We start from the raw sequence: 20939 nt of genomic DNA, 5'->3' as shown, positions 1-20939 counted from the left end.
ATCTTCAAAAAGCAGTATCTGCACATTACTGAGAGTTCTATCTATTGTGAAAACACAAGCATAGTTTATCTTGGGATATGCAGCAAGGTCTACAGGAGATGGCTTGTTTAAGCACAGGGCATGGGGTAAAGGAAGCTGAGCAGCAGTCAAAAGTGGTCTCAAAAAAAGGTTAAAGCATTTCAAAGAAGATAAATTCTTGTTAGAAAAATAAAGTAGTCAAATTCAGATGTTATCCATGAGATTGGACTCTAAGGCTACAGTCAGACATGCTCTCCTGGCTGCTGTTCAGTGAGGTAACTGGGATATTGCTTCTACACTCAGGAAGTGGCCTCTGATCAGAGGCTCCCAGCTCTTCAAACTCCCAGCATAGTTGTGTACACAGGTACTCACAAACCCAGCTTGTCAAAATGACCTAGACTGAAATAAACTGCTATTAGAAGTGTTTAAACTAACCCTAATCACCTTCATGAAGCATCTACATGTCAAGTTACACTGGCAAATACGAAGAGGCAGTAATCTCTAGCAATAGGAAGGAGTTGTGACCTCCTAATCTGTCTTAGTTGTAGCTCTGCCTGATCACAAGTTAAGGTAGTAATAGCAGCCTGCAAAGTCCAAACTTTCACAGGATTAGCTGCAGCACCAGGCTGGGTACATGCCCCAAAGTGTGGCAGGGCTGTGCTGCATAATAACAGAGCAGACAGACGGCTATGATTGTGCTATATCTCACAACCTTAGAATCCTTGTCCTTGCTGAAATGGAAGTCCAGTGGCTGCAGGCAAAACTGACATCCATCTTCACTGGTAACAGAGGCCTAGCAGAAGTAGAGCCCCCATCTGATTTGGTGCACAATGTTTCTTTAACAATAAAAGAACGTATTCAAAGCCCCTTAGGAGAAAAACTTCTTATTATTTACTTTCGGATAGAAAAAGCAGGGGCATAAGAGAAAAATCAGTGCACTTCCACCCAAAAAGGTGTAACACCACTAACACTTTTGTGGATGCATAAAGGGGAGGAGACATACAAAAAACACAGGAGACAAAAAACACAGCCCACAAAATTGGATATACTGAATTATCAACTACTGCTTAAAGCTCTTAATAACACAGATTGTAAGCACCTGAAAACTACAAGGTTCATTCTTGTTTTGTGGGTTTGATTATATTCATCCAGACACTGCTCCACAACATCACTGAACAGCTGAATGCTTGGAATTTCAACATAAAGTCTTTCATCTCCCTCAAGTTCTGGAATCATGTAGTCACCAAAAAACAAACTTCTCATGTCTTCTTCTGTTACCTATGGTAAATATTCAACAAATTATGAAGCCAAGTTTGATATTTAATGAACATATTCCTCATTGGAATTTTAGAAAACAAAGGAGAATTTAGACAAATACTCAAGACATGAGAACAAGCACTCTGAAATATTTTGACTCACAGACAACATCCACCTCAAAATTCTCTATGTCCCATATTAAACAATACACTTATTCTTAATTTGTTCTTGGAACTGTCCTGGGTTTGGCTGGGACAGAGTTAACTCTCTTCTTAGTAGCTGGTACAGTGCTGGGTTTTGGATTTAGTGTGAGAATGATGTTGATAACACTCTGATATTTTAGTTGTTGCTAAGTAGCGCTTATCTTAAGCCAAGGGCTTTTCAGTTTCCCATGCTCTGCCAGCAAGCAGGTGTGCAAGGAGCTGGGAGGGAGCAGAGCCGGGGCAGCTGACCTGAACTAGCCAAAGGGGTATTCCATACCATGGAACATCATGCCCAGTATATGAACAGGGGGGAGTTGGCTGGGAGGGGCAGATCACGGCTCTGGCATCGGTCAGTGGGTGGTAAGCAATTGCAACATGCATCACTTGTCTTTTCTTGGGCTTTATTTCTCTTTTTTTTTTTATATTCCTTTTCATTACTATTATTATTTTATTATTATTATTAGTTAGTATTATATTTTATTTTACTTTAGTTATTAAACTGTTCTTATCTCAGCCCACGAGTTCTGCCTTCTTTCCTGATTCTCCTCCCCATCCCACCGGGAGCAGGGGGAAGGGGACGGGGAGCAAGGGAGCAGCTGTGTGGTGCTTGGCTTCTGACTGGGGTTAAACCACGACAGGAACACAATTGGCTCCAATAGCCATTAAGTGTCTCATAATCATGACCTTCAGATTACACCAAATTTATACAGATGTATGTTTAGCAATTTTCAATACATTATGAAATGGATAACTACGTCCACAAACTTATTTCTTCTATATATCAATGAAAAGACAGGGGAAGAAAAAAAGAAAAACAGAAAAAAGGAAGACAAGGCATACAGTATAACATGATTTTACAATATTTTAAATACTAAAACTTCATAACAATTACAGAATGCTGTTTACCACACAGTAACTCAGTCACAGGCTAAATTTAAAAAGGGAATGTTTCTTTATCCTGTAAATCAGGTCTCTGGAAGTCCATTTAAGAGTATTCATACTTGTATTCCTCCTTGCAGTCACAGTACTATGCGCAGATCCCAGCTACTTTTGTGGTAGTGAATTATAAATTACTCTGGTTGTTTCTGATTTCTTATCTCCCATTGCCCAAAGATTCAGTACATTCTGGTACATCTCCAAGAAAAGATGTGACAGAATTTTCTGGAAAAGTTGCTCTGCTGACCTACTGATTAATTGGATGCTTTATTTTTATGTGCAGACATCTAGGAGCTTAACAAAACACTACGCTTGATGAATTAAATTTCATGAAATACCCAGGTTTTTTGGTGTAAGTCTGAAAAAATGTCACACTATTTTTTTAATTGAATAAGAAACAAGTTTTTGTTTCACTATCAGATACACAAAATTCTTTTATGGAAAAGTAATAAGTTTACCCACATTTTAAACGAAATATTTTTTGAAAAAGATGTTTACATACAACAGTTAAACCCTTCCAAACATTTTTACTCATTTTTTTTCCAAAGAAGCCATTTTGCCAAATTCAACTCAAGTTTTCAAGCACATTTGATCCAAAATTTCACCTGTGATTGAGAAACTTTCTAGTCCTAAATTTATAATGAAAGCAATTGTTTTGCGACAGGTTAAATGTGATACTCACAGGTGTGTTTCCTTGCTTCAGGTGTGCAAAAACTGAATCAAATGCTTCTTTGAAATGTTCTTTCACAGTATCTTTCACTAAATTGAACAACCAGGCTCTATCACTGTCTTCCACTAGACGGTCATAGAAGACACGAAATACCTCATGTACAAACAGCCGAATCATTACATGTTTGCTTTCAATTGATTTTCTCTTAACGAGCAAGCAGCCATGGATAACACGTGAAAAGTCACGCAGGTTGAACGTATAATGAGATTTGGCTGGTGTGGGCAAAAGATTTTTGATGGCTTTCTTATACACCTTCAGATAATAACAACAAAAAAGAACAAAATCAACAAAACAGTAACACCAACTATATTATTATAATAAATCTTAAATGTCTTCTAAAATTTTATTTCTCCAAGAAAAACATTTCACACTTAATAAATCCTAATAATGTCTAAAGATCTCGAAGTCCTCTGAATATATCAGATGCACCTCATGCAGTTCTGGAACATACATGTACTACTAACCTAACTGCAAATGGAAAAAGTAATTGTAGCAAGTGTAAAGAAATCTGTTGTAGGACCAGGAATACCACTCAGATGTCTTCACTTCCTTTAGTTATCTGACATCCTCCTTCAAGTGAAGGATTCAATGATATGTAATGGTAACTTCCCAGATTTTCAGTTGTTTAGATCTACTTGTTTGCATATCTACAAATTACTCAAAAATAAAGAGAGAGTCAATAAAAATGCTGAAGGAATAGGCAGAACAAGAAAAGTCTCTTTTGACTATGTTTTGCTCTAATCTGAAATGTATCAGCTGTTGTTAGCTCATGCTGTTATGACAGAAATCGCGTCATTTCTCATTACATTGAACATAAATAAGATGCTGAAGTGAATGCTGACAGAGGAAACTTTTAATCTGTCTCTGTATACTCATAGGTGAAGACAATTTATCAAACATCAACCTGCTAAAAAATGCACAGTAAAATCAAGTGTTACAGGCTTGACTATATCCATGGTACTGAGTACACATTTCACCTGTTGTCCTATGTGCAAAGCCAATTCCAAAGTCTAGTTCTTCTATTATACTTTAATCCTAGGAGTTGGAGGGTATTGCTTACCAGGATGAAAATTCATGTTAGAACAGATTCTCTAGCAGGCAAATGTGTAAGAGTCTCACAGTATAAACAAAATTTGATGCAGTCTAATGAGAAATACCTGCATGACTGTTAAAAGACAACGCTCTGAAGTTGGTCTAAGATGTATCCTGACAAAACTGATTGTTTTAAATATGTAGTCAAATGCATTTAAATCGCTAGTAGCTGCTACTATTATTTTCTATTCAAAGAAGCAAAACCTGTGAATTTCTTGCAAATTACTTTTTTGTTTGTTTGTTTGTTTTGGAAGGATTAATTGAACCTACACAAAGATTTCTAGTGGCAGTAGTCAGTCGGCCTTGCGATTCATACATTGAATGTATTATCTAACAATAGTTCTGAAATACCTGCTCTGCAAGTCCTTGGAATGAGATGGATTCAGTCTTGAATATGTCCTTGGGTATAAGCAGAACTAGTGGAAAAGTCTGAGAAAGGCCTCAGTTCTGCAGTAGAAGGAAGTCACACCCCTGTGAAACTTCAGCCATTTGATTTTGCCTTTGAAGCTGGTCAGATTTTCTGTCAGAATTTTTCATTGGTCAAATATTAGCTACCTAATGCATTTCCATGATGAATACTTATGGTAGGCAATAGATCTGTTCACACTGCTAATCATTTCTGCTACGTAATAAGCCAGCAAAGCTATACTTTGATATTATGTCTGTAACTTAATGCTTCTTTGCAAAAACGTCACGAATTGCCATTCCTTTTTTTATGTGTATGGTACATTGCAAATGTGATACTCACTAAAATCTGTAACATGGAACTTCACAAAACATTTAGAAATTCCAAACAGCTGGACCTAATGGCTTTCAGTTTCACAATGTTTCTGTGATGTCTTTTGTCATACTGGCATCAGATTCTACAAAGCTGCATGTTCATGTTGGCTTCCTTAGTCTGCTGTGATGTGCCCATAATTAGCATAAAAACTGGGAGAGGAAGGAAGGAAGTGGAGAGGGTGATTTCTTCATTTTTAGTCTCTCTGAGAAGGAATTTTGGAAGGGTTGCAATTGATATTTTCATTTTGTCTTTGCGTGTGACAGCCTCCCGTGCCTGTCTGACCCCAAAGAGATTCCAGTCTCATCTACTTGACATTATGTGGACAGGTACCACAGAGCCCACACTAACACAAATTCAAAGACAATTTTCCTAGAATAAGAACATTACTGCAACAGTAAAACTAAGACAATTTTGTCAAAGCAGGTGAGGCTGTATGTTAAAAATAATAAGGAACAAAATATCTAAAATCTCTACTTCATCAATTAAATTATTATAGACCCAGTGGAACTTTACTGAACAAATCAAAGGAAACTTCCATTAAGGTATTTGCCTCTTACCTCTAAAGTGGCAGTCACAATTTGATTTCCAATTGTGAAGAACTCAGCAGAAAATTCACTAGTCCGTAAGTAGAAAGCTACTACGGTAGAGAAGATGCGGACCATTGTTTCATCGCTAAAAGAATTAATAGCGCAAATGTTGAAGTGTCGCAAAAATCGAGGAGTAACAGGATTCCTCCCACCGCCTGGAGGCCCCATAGCAGCAAGTAACTGTACATCAACAAGTGTAATTTTAGATGTGTCCTTTAAATCATACCTTCAAAATAAATTGCAATGTGACATTTAGATAGTTACAGATATAACACATTTGTTACAGATGCATCTATAATACAGAGTACTCTCTGCATGCGTAACATATGTACTTAAAAATATATTACATACTATATTTTTTTATATATATTTTTATATGTTTTGTATTTTTTAAAACAAACAAAAAAACCCCCCCAAAACCAAGAACACCTAATCTTATAACTATGCCTCAGTTAATCTCAACACATCATGCTGGCCTGAAAGAAAGATTATTTGTTTAAACTGGGTTACATAAAACCCGACACAAAATTGAGATGGGTATTTAAAACTGTAATGTGGCAAGATATATTTTCTCTATTCAAGAGCAACAGATATTTGAGCCTGGAATCACAAAAATAACAGTATTCGAGAAATGCCTGGAATCACAGAACAATTCAGGCTGGAAGGGACCTCAGGAGACCACCTGTTCCAATCTTCCCAATCTAAGCAGAGACAAAAACCTCAAAAGCAGAGGAAACCTTTAGCTTATTTTTCTTCATGCCTATTACCAGATCTGATTTCATTGTTACTTTAAAAAATTATTTTGAAATGTTGTTAAAAAACAAAATTTTCTGATCTTGGATGACAGTAAAAACCAACACAATGAGTAAAATCAAAAGTTTTATATAATTGCATAGATACATATGTATAAAACTGCCAATACACTTTGAGGAGGAAGAGAAAAGAAAGAAACAAGGAACTGCACTGGAAAAATAAAAATGAGAAACGCAGACATAAAAAAATCCAGGTGTAAAAGAATGATTTTATTTATACATAAAATAGTGCGGAAGTTCAGCAATAAAACCTTCAAAAAAACCCCAAACCGAATCTGATGATCAATTTCCTAAATTGAAAAGTCACTTAAAGAGCAACAGAGAAGTTGCTTCAAATTTAAATAATATATTTTTATATAAACCAAAGCTATCTTAATATTTACAAAGCACTTTCTAAAAGTTTTGAAAGTAAAATTCAAGTGAATAAATAATTATAACAGGAAATGCAGCAACAAAAAAGTTCCAATTGTATTTCAAATAATTACCAAAATCCATGGTCAAAGAACTGTCTTAAAAGTTCTATAGGAGGCTGTGCACCATACTTCTCCAAAGCAGGCATATTCATATCATCTACAAAAATAACGCACTTTTTTCCCATCGGAGGGCCAAAGACTCCTTTGCGCCTCTTGTCCAGCCTGGCCATAATAATGTTCTATAATGCAGACAGGAATATTCAAAACATAGATTAAATATTCATATATGTTATCTTTTTGAAACATAAATTATCTGTTCTACTAACCTGGGTCTGATTGGCACTGGTTCGAGCTGAAAAATTAATGAAGAAGGGAAAGTAGCGTTCCTTTTCCAAGTTGTTCATTAACTTGTCCTTGACATACACAGATTTCCCAGTACCTGTTGGTCCCACTAAAAGCAGTGGTCTTCACAAAGAAAGAAATAAAGCATACAGACCAACAAAATATAAACTAATTGCAATTAGAAGTCAAAGGTTTTACTAACCTGCCCTGCTTATTCTAGCTCTAAAACCATTACATGCCTTAAGAAGTAACTAAAATGTTTTAACATATTCATATAACCCTCTCATAATTTTAGTTTGCTCCCACCAATAAGACAAAGGGGACAAAGAGAAAGAGACATTTCTCATTCCCTCATTCTACTGGCTTTGGAGTATGTATGAACATACATGGGAGTTAAATTTCTCCTGATAGGTGTTGCAGTAGTTTAAACTTCATAAAACTTTCAGCCTTGAAATTTAACCTCAGGCTGTTTTATATTTCATTCTTTTATATGATCTGACCATAGCTAATATAACTGATTTTGATATGACTACTCAAAGAAAAAAAAAATTAAAAAAAATTTCATTACCAAAGAAGAAAGCGGGTACAAAACCTCTTTGGGCTGTCATAACAGCATCATCAGAACGAGCATACTAAAACTGGATTATAACAAGGCTTCATTAAAAAAAAAAAAACAACAGACTTTAAGACAACAAATTGTATTGTTTGTAGTAAATGTCTATTTTTAACAGGCCAAATAAACTTTGAGGGCTTGATGAAAACAATGAAGTCAATGGAAAGAATAAAAGATATTTCTACCTATGACCAGTATTTCAGAAATTTGCACTGAAGTGACGTAACTTACTTCCCATGGGTAATGAATAGCTCTATCAAATAGGTATATCGGACCGTATCCATAGTTGGGACTATAACATCTTGAATCTTCACATTTTTATCACCGTAATTAATATTTTTAATAAATCCATTCCAATGAACCCAACATCCTCTGCCTTTCAGCTAGGAAGAAATACAGATGTAAAATAGAATGGTGTTACTTCTATACATATGGAAGGTTTTCTCTACTACTTCACTTCTGAAAAATGAAAATAATGAATTTTAATAAATTAATGAATATTAAATGTTTCAGAAGTTCATATATTTAGTTTGCTTTATCTCACTAATAAAGTGTTAAAGTACCTACCTAAGCTTAGACTCCTTTCTTTTCTTAAAGATTTTGTTCAGCCAAAACAAACAAAACCATACAAAAACCCAACAGAAGAACATATGCAAAATTAAAAAGTTTAATTATAATCTAACATTTCTAATGGATATGATAAACAAAATTGTAAAATAAACAAACTGTCTATGGGCTCAATATCCTGCTTTCCTTCTAGACAGTCCACATCTTTCCTTCTATACAAAACCAGGCTTGAGTCCATCAGCTCAGCTTTAGCTACAGAATAACTATAATGTGGCAACATTATAAATATAACTGATATGTACATCTTGGTATTTTCAAAAAAAATTGGTCAGCACATTAGTGTTCAAAAAAGAAAAATAAATGAAAAATGCACTGTGGGATTTAAGCCGCCACCACCACTCTACAACATCCAACAAGCTTTGTAAAGTTAAAATATCCGTCTAGCTATATTTTCCTTCCATTCAGACTGTAAGAATCTACTTCAGTCAATGCAGAAGCAATCAATCATACCTCATACATGTAGTCATAGACCAAGCCTTTCTCTTCAAAGGGACACTCCCATTTTCCCACACTTGTTGGTACTGGATTTATTCCAGATTTCCCAGCCAAAGTTTCCCTCAAGAAATTATCAAAAATTATCCTGCTGTCACCATCACAAGTTCCACCAATGGACCAGATTGTGGCAAAAGCAAAGCAACCCTGCAAGGGCAAAAAGACAAGCGACTGTCTAAAAAGTTGACATATCATATGAACCTTGTACAGTCTGATTAACAAAGATAATTCTGAAAAACACTGTTAAGCAGGTAAGTGTTACAAGTTACCTTTGAACAGCCCTGGTGTAAAGAGATTTAGAAATCTGATTAAAGACAGAGCAAATAAAAAATCTTATTCAAGGATATATGTTTATGAAAAAAAAAAAAATAAAGGCCACTGACTAAACCATTATGTCACATGATAAAGCCTGAGACGAGTTCAATCATGTGGTCTCAGGATTTTCTAATCACAAACCAGGATCTAGGAATTTTCTAATTAATTTTTTAAATAAATACTTTTATATTCTGTTTTCTTCAGTTTTTCATAAGAACAGTCATATAAGGTCAGACAGAGTGTCCAACTAATATAACTCTCAGAAAACACTCTTTCCAAGGAAATTTTGCTCAAACAAGCCAATCAGTCTTACATGAACACTTGTTTCCTTTAAGGGAAACAAGACACTTTGCTTTAGCTAATTACTTGGTTAGTTAAAAAGCACATTTAACAAAAACACTATTTATCCCAGTTAACTGGAAAAATAGTAAAATATTTAATCATATTTGGTACTTGTAAGACTTGTGTCTCATCTGGGCATCTCCAAAGTTTGGGGGGAGAGAGCAAGGAGGTAGCAAAATTGTTTCACATGTCTCTTATCCCAAATTAAAGTTGTTTTGATTAGTCCAATTATTTTTGAAGACTGGCATATGCAGAAACAGATATACATTTCTCTACAGGTTAAAAAAAACCAACCATAATCCATGCACGGATGTTTCTGTTGGTGGGATCTTCTTGCACAGTTTGACAAATCAACATTTCAAAAAGCCGTGTAAGAGCTACAACAACATTGGTATTGCTTGTAGGTACCAGTTCCTAAGAGACACAAAAGGATGGGTATTACACTTTACGTGTTCAGTTAGTTTATCTTTTGGAGCTAAAATACGAAAATAATTAGATAATTAGTTAATTCTGAACAAATATTTGAAGACAAGGTTTACACTGACTTTTATTCAAAAGATCATTTGCCCTCCTCTATCCTTGAAATGTCAAGACATTTAGCTTGTTAACCATGTTCACGGCTACCACGTGACCACTACAATCATACATCTTAAAACAAAAAAACCCCACGGAAGTAACTACAGCAACACATGAGCAAAAGCCTAAGCACTGTATCACACAGAGTTTGCAAGGAACTACATGTACGTTTCCCCTAACACTTAAAGAAGTACTTCCCTATTCAACATGACATCTTTAAAGAAAAAAATACGTGTACAAAATTCTCTTGGGAAGACTTTTCACTCAGTGCTTTAAATACTTACTTTATTTTTGAAAAGAACAAGGTGAAAACTACGATCAACTTACAAGTCTTACCTAACGTTCTCATTTTAACTTCCCAAACTGGACCCAAGAGTTGCCCTTCTCAAAACAACAGGAGGCTGCTGCATATTCATTCTAATTGTGCTTGTCATGAGAGAATAGTCCCTCCCTACCAAGGGTAACAGAATGGAAATGGCCACCTAGCTACTGCAGGAAAAAATGGCAAAAAATACCTTGCACTGTTTCTGACGGAGTCTTAAGGCTGGTGGTATTAACCAATCAAAAAGTCCCTGCAGAAGATCTTGATGTCCCTTTAAGTTAAGAGGTTCAGGCAGTTTACTCAACCAAGAGGTAACAAGTGGCCTCCAGCCCAGTTGAGAAGGTTCCAAATAAATCATACCACAACGACTGACTGTAGCAGGCTAAGGAAAAATTGTAAACTCATTTTATTATACATTTAATATATTGAACTTTGTTTTATTTTTTCATTAAATACAAAACTTACAGATGCCTGGGAAAGATCCATCGTTTCAAAAATAAGATTCATCTGAAGGGACATTTGGATGATCTCCCCACTCATCAAACAAAGCTTTAATAATAAAAAAAAGAAAAAAAAAATCACAAGCAAGATCAGAAAAAAAAAATTTAGTTGTAAATTATGCTTCCTATCACAGGAGCGTTCTATACGAAAATCAGCAAACCCAAGTATAACCAAAGGCAAGGTCAACCACGTAAAATGTTTAATCACTTGGAGCAATAATTATTTTTTTCAAGCTTTAGCTAAATTCTTCACTTAAACTATAGTACTCCACATTATCCTACCAGCAGGTTCATTACAGGTAACTATCAATCTTGCATATGACAGGAAATCTTGCGAAAAGACAGCAAGCAGAAAGGAGAAAGGATATCTGCTGCTATTGGTGCTAATGCTGAAGCATTCCAGCTGGAAACCCACCATTCCTACTTAATTAAAATGAAAGTCCAGTTTGAGTATTTTGACACACTATCATCCAGAACTTAAACTTAAAATGTCGTCTCTAATGTTTATATTCACTTTGAGATTCCTAAGGCCCATTTTCTAAACTGCTGTAAGGTTATAACTTTGACTGCAGAAGTCATTAATTTTGAAAATACAACCCTTTGTGTCTTGGGATTGTCTTTAAACGTAAGTGCCTAAGTTTGTGCAAGTTTTGAAGATGTGGCATTTACATTAAATATAATTAAATGTAATTTTTAAAATTTTAATTTCACTTATTTATGTTACAAACTTACAATATGACATTAAGAAAATACTGTACTGTTAATGTCTTACAGCAATGAGTTGATTCTGTGACTATGATTCCAATAAAGTAAAGTAAAAAAAACAAAACCCAAAAAACCAACCAAGAAAAGCTTACAACTTGTTACCAAAGCCGCCTTGCACTTGCTCTTTTCAAATGCCAGGCACTGCTGTTTGCATTTGTGGTTTTATATGTAGAAGAATATTTTCAAAATGTCACATTATTTTATTTAGGCATTTATTTCCACTGAATGATACCTTTTTGTTGTCATCCAGAACTGTGTTCATGCTTTCTATCCACAGAGTGTCAATTGGGCCGTCAAAGATAACCCATTTGCGTTCAGGAGTCTCAGATAATGCAAATTCTCTGAAAGTATTAGCAATTATACCATCTGTCCACTAGAGGGGGAGAACGTAGGGATGAAAAGTAAGACTATATATAGTTCAATTCAAACTGCAAGTAACAGAAAAACCTTCCGTTTCCTTTTATTATTCCTCTCTTTTAATTATTCTTCTCTTGTTCTGCAGAGAGCAGAACATAACTTTGCAGTTTCACTGAGGGTCATGCAACATCAGCAAATTTTAAACCAGAGGGTTTTTCACTTTAAAAAAATATTGTAACAAACAGAAGACTGGCAATTCAATTTACAGAAACTTAGAAGTGGTTCTGCTCTGTCTTGCATCTGTTTCTCACCAGAGTCACCCTAAGTTTCACTATTTCACATTCACTTTTTCATATTGTTTCTTCTCCAAACATAAGTTTCACACTTGGGGACCCACGAGTTCATAAATTTTTCTAGATAGTTTTTGCATTACTTTCATTATACTGGTTAGGAATAAACAGAGAAATGAATACAGTCAAGTTTGGTATGATTTCCTAGCATGGATGCAACTATATTAGGACAATGACCCTCAGAATGGTATTGCCTTTTTTTTTTTTTGCATATTTAAACCTACATAACTGCATACACACTTGGTGCTGTATTTTTTTTATACACTAATTTAAAACAAGCCATAAAAGTATTAGTTAAAATGAAACTTACAATTGTGTTCTCATCTGTGTTTAAAATCATAAAATTATGAATTCAACAGTTTACTATCCAGAATAATGGAGGTCTGACATATACAGGAAAAGGAAAAAAAAAGAAAGCACTAGAAATACTACAAAGCAGAAAAAACAGACAGGATTATTAGCTCCTAGTCTTGAACCCATACTGGTATGTTTGCTGCTTTTTTCTTAAAACCAAACCAGTAATTTAATTTATAGCACAGCTCTAGAAACACTGTCTGGAGTCCAGAGAACAGATGAAGAAATGCTGTCTGGAATTGGGACTTAAAAACCAGAAGCAGGAGCCTTGTAAACTGCCTTTCCTGCCCCCTGAAAACAACTGTGAATGACACCATGAGTTAACCTGAAGTTAGAACATACACAAGTGCACTCATACAAACCCCGTGAAAGCCACAGCAGGTGAGAGAGGAAGAAACAGATAAAGTTGGGCAATTACTATACACTATTTTTAAAACATACATTACCTCATGGGATACCATATCAAACTGCCCAAAAAGCTGACCCATAGTGATTGATTTTGGATTCACAGTTCTAAAAATTACTTTTTCTTCTTCACCATAACCACGGTCTTTCATAAGAGACAGTGTATCTGCCAACACGTGTAGAACTTTGGTCTTCCCAGAAAAAGATTCTCCTACCAGCATAAAGCTGTTAGATGGAAAAAAACCATGTTATTAATAAATTTGTCTTGCAATTTAGGCTTTTACAGACCACATGAAGGCCAACAGCATCATTCATATGCTTAAAGCTAATTTTCACCTAATTTTCAAGAAGCAGAGCAAGTAAATCTGGTTTGTATAGACAAAACATCATTTAGGCAAAAACAGTTTATTCGCATATGCAAATCTGATTGCACAGCCACTGTACACAAGTTGTCCTCTAAAACATAGATTTACCACCACACTAGTTCATTTGTTTGCTGAATCAAAGATTACTTTCTAGTTTCTTTTCAGTCTAGACAGAGTTTATAACAAAGTTCTGGAAGAACACAAACAGTAGGAACATGTACTACACCCCCCCCACCCCCCCCAAAAAAAAACAACACCAAAACCACCCCATCAAACTATCTTCACCCACATTTCAAAATAACTTTTCTAGTCACCCAGCAGAGGGATGCGACTGTAACAATGTCACACTGAAAAGATTAATTAATGACCTGAATATTAACAATCACATGGCTAATGTAATATTATTTATATTTTCTCCACACAGTTGCTATTCACTAATAAAAGCTAGGAATAAAATGGCAGAGATCTGATAACTAATATTTTAATATAGACAAACTTTTACAGTCCTAAGTCTTCATCATACTGATATCCACACCTAAAATCATTATACAGGTGAGGCTACTTCTGATATCAAGAGTACTACAATTCGCCAGACATACATTCACAAGAATTTTGGTACATGTAAAAGCAGTATTGGTGAGCAATTGTTCCAATACAAAAGAAACATTTTGCTACCCTTAAGACCTTTTATACTTGATATAAATAACCACTACGGTATAAGCCAAAATTACAACAAATACTGCTTGTGAAACAGTAATGAGAATCTTACCCATGTCTAACAATCATCATTTCATATGTCTGTATCATTTTCTCTATAAAAGCTTTTACAGGTTGGACATTATGTCGAATGCAACATTCGCTGGCACATTCCAGAAAATCCTAAAACCAAAACAGGTCATAATCTTATCATTGCTACAATTTAAATTACTGTCTTGGACTACAGTAGAACAGTTTATGCTCATCAGTAAGGGTTTCAAATTAATTAAGAACTGAAATACTATTAATCAGAATATAGCAAACATCCCTGGGGAAAAAAAAAAAAAAAAAATCACTTCTGTACTTCATATGCTAGAACAGGAGTTAACTACAATTTTTATCTTGAGGACAAGGCATATCACCATCAGGAAACCAACAGTGTGCTTTGGAACCACACAATTTTAACAAGACTCTAGTATTTACTGGAAATTTTTAAAAAGTTAATTCATTTCATCTTTTCCAACATGCTCATCTTCTTCCCAACTATCCTCCTACAAAGGAGCTATGATTTAATTGTTGCTATAAACAAAAGAAAATACAAACACAAAGCTTAATATCACTTCATTATGTCCAAAATTTAGGAAAGAAATCAGCAAAAGACCCTAAAATTTGGCAAATCTGCAGGTCAATTTCCAATCTGTATGATGCCTTACACAACCCTTCTGGATGTAAGGGAACTCAGATGTGGATTATACTCGGAACAGATACAAGAATTTTCTTTGGTACTAAGTTTCATTGCAAACACTCAGCAATTTTCCTTATCTTGCAATAACTCACAGATTACCGTATTAATTACACTTGGTTAAAAACAAAACACCACAAAACAATCCACAATGATTATGACCAAGGAAAAATTACAAGTTTACTTACATTGTAGTCTGCGTCGGGAAGCTTGATTCCAGGAAATAAATCACTAGTTATACCCATGAACAGAGGTATATCGTGTGACAAAAATTTGGGCTCGTTCACATCCTTAATTGATCTAAGAAGCTAGAGGAAACAAATATACATTTTACCGTTCTTATTAAAAATCACAGAATAATCTAATAAGTAATAAAGATTAATTAATTAAATTGTGCCTTTGATAAGCAGTTAAGCACAACTGTGAGATCATCAGCATAGCACTGGAAAGCACAGCGTGTATTTTATTATCTTCATTTCACAAACTAAGCAACGTGGATCAGCGATGTTGCAAGACATGGTGGAACTGCCTTCAGAACTCAGAACTGCGTGCACCTGTAAAATTCCTTAAGAATTATTCCCTCAGGAACTCACCAATATATCTTCATCTTCCGTGGGAAATTTCAATTTTAGATTCCCAGCAGCCACCAACACAGCTTTAACTGCTCGCATACCATAGTCATAGTGATACTGAGAGGAAAGCTGTTCTGAACAAAGCCTGTAGGTCATTACTATCTTCACTGACAGTGACTTAGCATTCAAAAATCCATATGAATAGAGTGAAATTTCTGCTATCAGAGCATAGTTAGGAACCATCATGGCTACCGTTCGGAAAAGAACCTGAAATACATACCCAAAGAAATATCTTTAAATAATTAATTGAGGAATGGAAAGTAATGCAGAACTTTTGCAGGTGATGGATCAGTATTCATCCCATCACAGCATTTCTAATTGAAAACAGTAACAGCATTTTAAATGAAATACTGCTTAGTATGATTAGGTAAGCTGTGGATCATTTAAAACACTTACAGTGGGAAGCAGTGACCCACAGAACATTTGGGAGCCAATGAAATAGAAGACCTGTCAATGTTTGCAGCTTACAACTCACTAGGAAGCTAGCATAAGTAAGCTGCCATCAAGATCCATCTCAATGTACAATCCAGTGCAGAGAAGACCCTGTCTCTCCCAGCTCTTTTCCCTCATCACTGTCTCAAGAATGCAGTTTGCCCCTTACACTGATACCTCCAACACAGCAGTAAGCAAAGGAAGGTGTTGTACATGGCAGGTGAGAGAATGCACTTCCTTTCTTTAACTAATCTGCAGTTGGTATACTCTTCATGCTGCATTAACTTGGCTTTAAGTTAGCATTCACAGTATAGTTCCCACTGAGGCAACTTGCTCTGGCCCAGTAGCTCTGTGTCACGTTGAGTCTTAAGGAACAGATGCTGTTCCAAAAGGCTCCAGATTACTTTGCTAAAGGCAAGCCTCCTCAATGAAACAGCCTACTTAGTCAAAACAATCATCTCAAAGATTTTATTTAATCAGGTTATCTAAGCAAATTCATTACATGTATTAAGTGTAGTTTGATAACACTTCTTTTAAATAAGACTACAATAAATGCAATGTAAAAATATTTTCTTAAAGCATTTTTGCAACATACCCCTCCATCTTAAAAAAGTTAGCATTCAAATCTTATAATCTACCCACAGCCTGATACTTGCCAGTTTACTTGCTACAGCATTACAGCCTTTGACCTGGAAAAATAATCATGAAAAACACTAATAGACAAAAGAAAATAAAAAAAATATTTCAAATTCCTTCAAAAAGAACAAAGTACTTAGGGGGGAAGAAAAAAAAAAGGCTTAGTATGTGTAAATCGTATATCAAGTATATGTTTATATTCCAGGTGGTACAGTCTGAATTAATACCAGCAATACACTTGTCCCTCAATCTTTTTGAAAAATTCATTCTTAAGCAGAAGCATGTATTTTATTATTTTACCTTCAGATTATCTGGAAGTTCAGAACGTCCTGCGTAACCTGGATTCATAGTAATAGCTACAAAACAGTTGCGGTTAAGCTTCAGTTCAGTTCCTTCAAAAATAAATGTTTCTAGCTTTATCTGTATGGCTCTCTGGATGCAAAGGATCTGCTGGGCCACAACAGACAGTACTTCCAGCTCAATGCGATTGAATTCATCAAAACACGCCCATGCACCTGATGAAGCCAAACCCTTGAAAAACTGCAAATGAAGAAAGATAGCGATAATACCACTAATAGAATCTTAGAAGATTCAAAAGAAACTAAGAGTATCATGTTGGAAGTTTAATTACACGAAAGATACAATTATGATGATAATATCTAAGCCTGTTTAGAGCAAAGATCAGTGATGTACCGAAGAACAAAGTCTTTTCTTGGTTCTAAATGTGTTGGGTTTCTGTGGTGGGGGTTTATGTAGCAGGGGAGGGGCTACAGGGGTGGCTCCTGTGAGAAGCTGCTAGAAGCTTCCCTGGCTCCAAGTTGGACCCACCTAAAGAAAGCTAAATCAGAAGATCCTGATCCTCATGTTTTAATTAGCAACTTAATAGGATTTCATAAAGCACAGAAAATTAAACATATGTAGAGACCAGTATATAGTGTCCAAGGGTAGCAGACCACAGATGCCACATTTATTTAAGTGTCTCTGCAAAGTAGGGACCCTACAATTTTCTAAAATTTAAAAAATTCTAGAAAATTTTTTTTTCTAAAGAATAAAATACAAAATATATTTATTTTTTATTTACCTTTCCCATTGCCAGGTAATCAAGGCCATCAGAGCAGTTGAAGACAACACACTGAACAGCAAGAGCTTTAGCCAAATCTTTGGTGGTCTCTGTTTTACCTGTCCCTGCAGGACCCTCTGGGGCACCACCGAGGTTTAAATAAAAGGCTCCAATCTAAGAAATAGAAATAGTTTATGGAAATCATTAGTACTTCATTCATATGAAATTATTCTGAATGAAAATGTTAAATTAAATTGCACTAGATAATTTCATGCAGTCATTGTATCTAACATAAAAAGTATGGTTATACTAATTAAAAAACAACCTGAAATTTACTTACAGCTTGGAAATATATACAAGAGAATTGAATTTTGACCCTAACAGAGAGTTCAGTTTTATTATCATCATGACCATGATTAGTTACTCAAACTTTATTGGACCCAATCTTTCTGTTCTTGCTTAGATATATCTTTCAAATTAAATTCGACACAATTACTTGGTTGCTACTCTTTTCTATCCCTGTTTCTCCTTTAATAGACTTTTTTCCTCTTTTCTTTTTCTTTCCCACACTGTCCCCCTTTGTTGCATGTGTATTCCATTGACCATGCCATATTCTCTCCTGTATTCCATTGAAGTAGGAGGAAAATCTGACAGAAAAAAAAATAAAGTTGCAGACTCTAAACAAAAACTCAGATGTATTTGGCTTCCAAATCCACAGTTCCAGGGCCACATCTATATTGACAAGCACTGGGAATACTGTATTAAGACCTTGGTGGGCAAAGGACAAGACTTCCATTTGCCAGAGTGCCAGGCTTCTGACTGCTTTGCTCCAGGATTCAAGGTCTGTGAGCCTAAAAAAGAAACAGACTAGCAGCTGCATCGCCCTCTCACACCAATGTACCTTGATGTTTTGACAAATAGGTACCAAGCATCAGCTACAACCATACCATAAAAACTGAAGCTACGAAGAGGGCAAAAAAACATCTTCAGACGCATCAGTCAGGTCTTTTCAGACCTTTTCTTTCTTGAACCCTATGGAGTTTGTGATTTGGTCTCCACACGATGAAAATTACCATCTTACAACAGGAGGAGGATGGGTGCCTAGTAAAACTTGAAACCATGCTCCATCCAAATAAACTGCAGTAAATGATAGTCAGAAAAACTGTATCCGAGATGACTTTGGTAACTTTCAGTTGTCAGGTTAGTTGAGGACAGACCAGTACAATAATAAATATCTCTAACAAGAGCAGGGATACTAAAAAGTTGCCAAACTGTTGTACTAGTTTTACGAACAATATGACCACAAGTGAATCCTTCTCCACTTTATTTAGCAACCACAGAACATCAGAAAAGGATTTTGTGTTCTCATAATCTAGACAGCGACAAAAATATTGGGCTTTTTTTCTGTTTGTATTTTAAAAAACCACATCCACAACAGAACAATCCACTAATGTTTCAGTCACGTTGGTGGGCTGTCCAGATTTGTTGTCATAAGTCAGTTTCATGTTCAATATTCTATAGAAATCACAATCTTTGAAAACCGCATTTTAACAGAAATACCAGAGTCTGACAGCAACGGCAAGCCCTAAAAGTATGGCTGTAATGAACAGTGTAAGAAATACTATACTAGGGTAAATAGAGTATTAGTAGCATGGGTGGAAGATCATACCAAGGTGCGGTAACACCTGTCTGTAAGAGGAGTAATAACAAGGCGTGGTGAGTTTCCAAGGTATTCATAGGCATATTTTACGTTGCAATTAATGATGCAGACACGAACGTTCTCAAATTCCCAATAATATCGTAGTTGTGCAAGCCACTGAAAGTCTGTTTCACTCTGCACGCCTGATAAACACAGAATTGAAAGCAATCATAAAAGACGTTTTAGATAACTGGATTTTCTATTAGGTTTAAATTTAAAAGAGCTTTGAAATTATTAATGTTGATGCTCACATCCAAATACTCACATACATATCTTAATACTGTTGTGTTTTAGGCAGCAAAATCAGATTGGTTAACTATTTTTAATTAAGTATGTATTAAGACATAGGTGAAGAAAAATGTTTTAAAAGATAATTACCACTTTCAATCATTTCCATGAGGACATCTCTAGCATGAACATCAATAGTAACCAAGGCACCCAGCGTAGTCCTTGTTTGCTTCGACAGTTTTCCTCTTACCAGCTCTACAATATCATTAAGTTGAAGCTGAAGCGTATCATAATAATCCTTTAAACCCTAGGAGAAAAAAGGTAGTTATGAAACGGATTATATGACAGTTTCAAGTGTTCCAGACTTCTTCATGTTGACTAAATAACTTAACGGAGATTGCTTATTAAGCCATTCTTTTACATTGTCATGTTTTTGCATCAACTTCTCTCATTCACAGTTATGCATTTATGTTGCAAAGCTACATTTTAATCTATGCTTGCTCTAAACAAGAATATTCAAGTACCTGAATCAAAGGTATAAATAACTGTACATAAATTTATGTATATCAAACTCATATGCTGATCCTTTTTCAAATTTTATTTTTACTGTAGAAAAATATTTGATTAAGCAAAATACATTAGCTGAAATGAAAAATTAATAAAGTTTTTTGAAAAGATTATGCATTACAAAGTACCTCTGGTCCACTGCAAAGAACTTCATGTACCTCACTTGTCCAGAACATTTGAGACACACACAACACTACTTGCCCAGGCCACTCCAGAACCCATTTTTTTCTCTCAGTCTCTAGATATGCCTGAAAGAGTTAAATACAGTATACAAATACACTGTCAGTGTATATATATCACAATGTAATACAGAAGCATATAATGTGATCCTATTAATATTCTTTGCTAAAAAATATTATTTTCCTATTTTCAAAGTCCAAACAAACTTTTAAATGCTCTTTTCCCCTTAGATTTGCAATTTGTTATCAAATAATTTTAAAGATTCTTGCAATTATCTTTCCATACTATGTAAATATTCACAACTTGCTGACTTCATACAAAGAAACATTTTCTGGCTAATGATTTTCTTTTAGGAGGGAGCAAATATATTACAAGTCTTGTATTTCTAACCTGTAATTAAACAAAAAAACCTGAATAATTTATTTACGTCAGGTGATATATCCTATAAACACAGTATTGCTGCCAAGCTTTTAAAAGAATTTATATCCAGTGTTACAGGAAAACGACTTGATT

At 35.2% G+C, this 20939-nt stretch overlaps 1 protein-coding gene across 1 annotated transcript in view; it reads right to left on the bottom strand.

The window, feature by feature from the left end:
* DNAH12 (dynein axonemal heavy chain 12) overlaps positions 1–20939 on the bottom strand; it is a 73300-nt gene that overhangs the window by 28850 nt on the left and 23511 nt on the right. The window contains exons 23-42 of the mRNA XM_050904490.1: positions 20375–20494; positions 19830–19986; positions 19422–19594; positions 17774–17926; positions 16993–17232; positions 15586–15831; positions 15181–15300; positions 14324–14433; positions 13231–13414; positions 11956–12096; positions 10924–11007; positions 10652–10840; positions 9855–9974; positions 8862–9050; positions 8016–8167; positions 7156–7294; positions 6902–7068; positions 5575–5830; positions 3097–3396; positions 1118–1296 (exon numbers count right to left, since the gene is read on the bottom strand). Of these exons, the coding sequence (XP_050760447.1) occupies positions 1118–1296; positions 3097–3396; positions 5575–5830; positions 6902–7068; positions 7156–7294; positions 8016–8167; positions 8862–9050; positions 9855–9974; positions 10652–10840; positions 10924–11007; positions 11956–12096; positions 13231–13414; positions 14324–14433; positions 15181–15300; positions 15586–15831; positions 16993–17232; positions 17774–17926; positions 19422–19594; positions 19830–19986; positions 20375–20494 (3419 nt within the window). The remainder of the gene's footprint in view (positions 1–1117; positions 1297–3096; positions 3397–5574; positions 5831–6901; positions 7069–7155; positions 7295–8015; positions 8168–8861; positions 9051–9854; positions 9975–10651; positions 10841–10923; positions 11008–11955; positions 12097–13230; positions 13415–14323; positions 14434–15180; positions 15301–15585; positions 15832–16992; positions 17233–17773; positions 17927–19421; positions 19595–19829; positions 19987–20374; positions 20495–20939) is intronic.

Source organism: Gymnogyps californianus, chromosome 13 (genome assembly GCF_018139145.2).
Source record: "Gymnogyps californianus isolate 813 chromosome 13, ASM1813914v2, whole genome shotgun sequence".
Taxonomy (NCBI): Eukaryota; Metazoa; Chordata; class Aves; order Accipitriformes; family Cathartidae; genus Gymnogyps; species Gymnogyps californianus.
The sequence above is the reverse complement of the archived record's forward strand: the minus strand, read 5'-3'. Positions and strand labels throughout refer to the sequence as shown.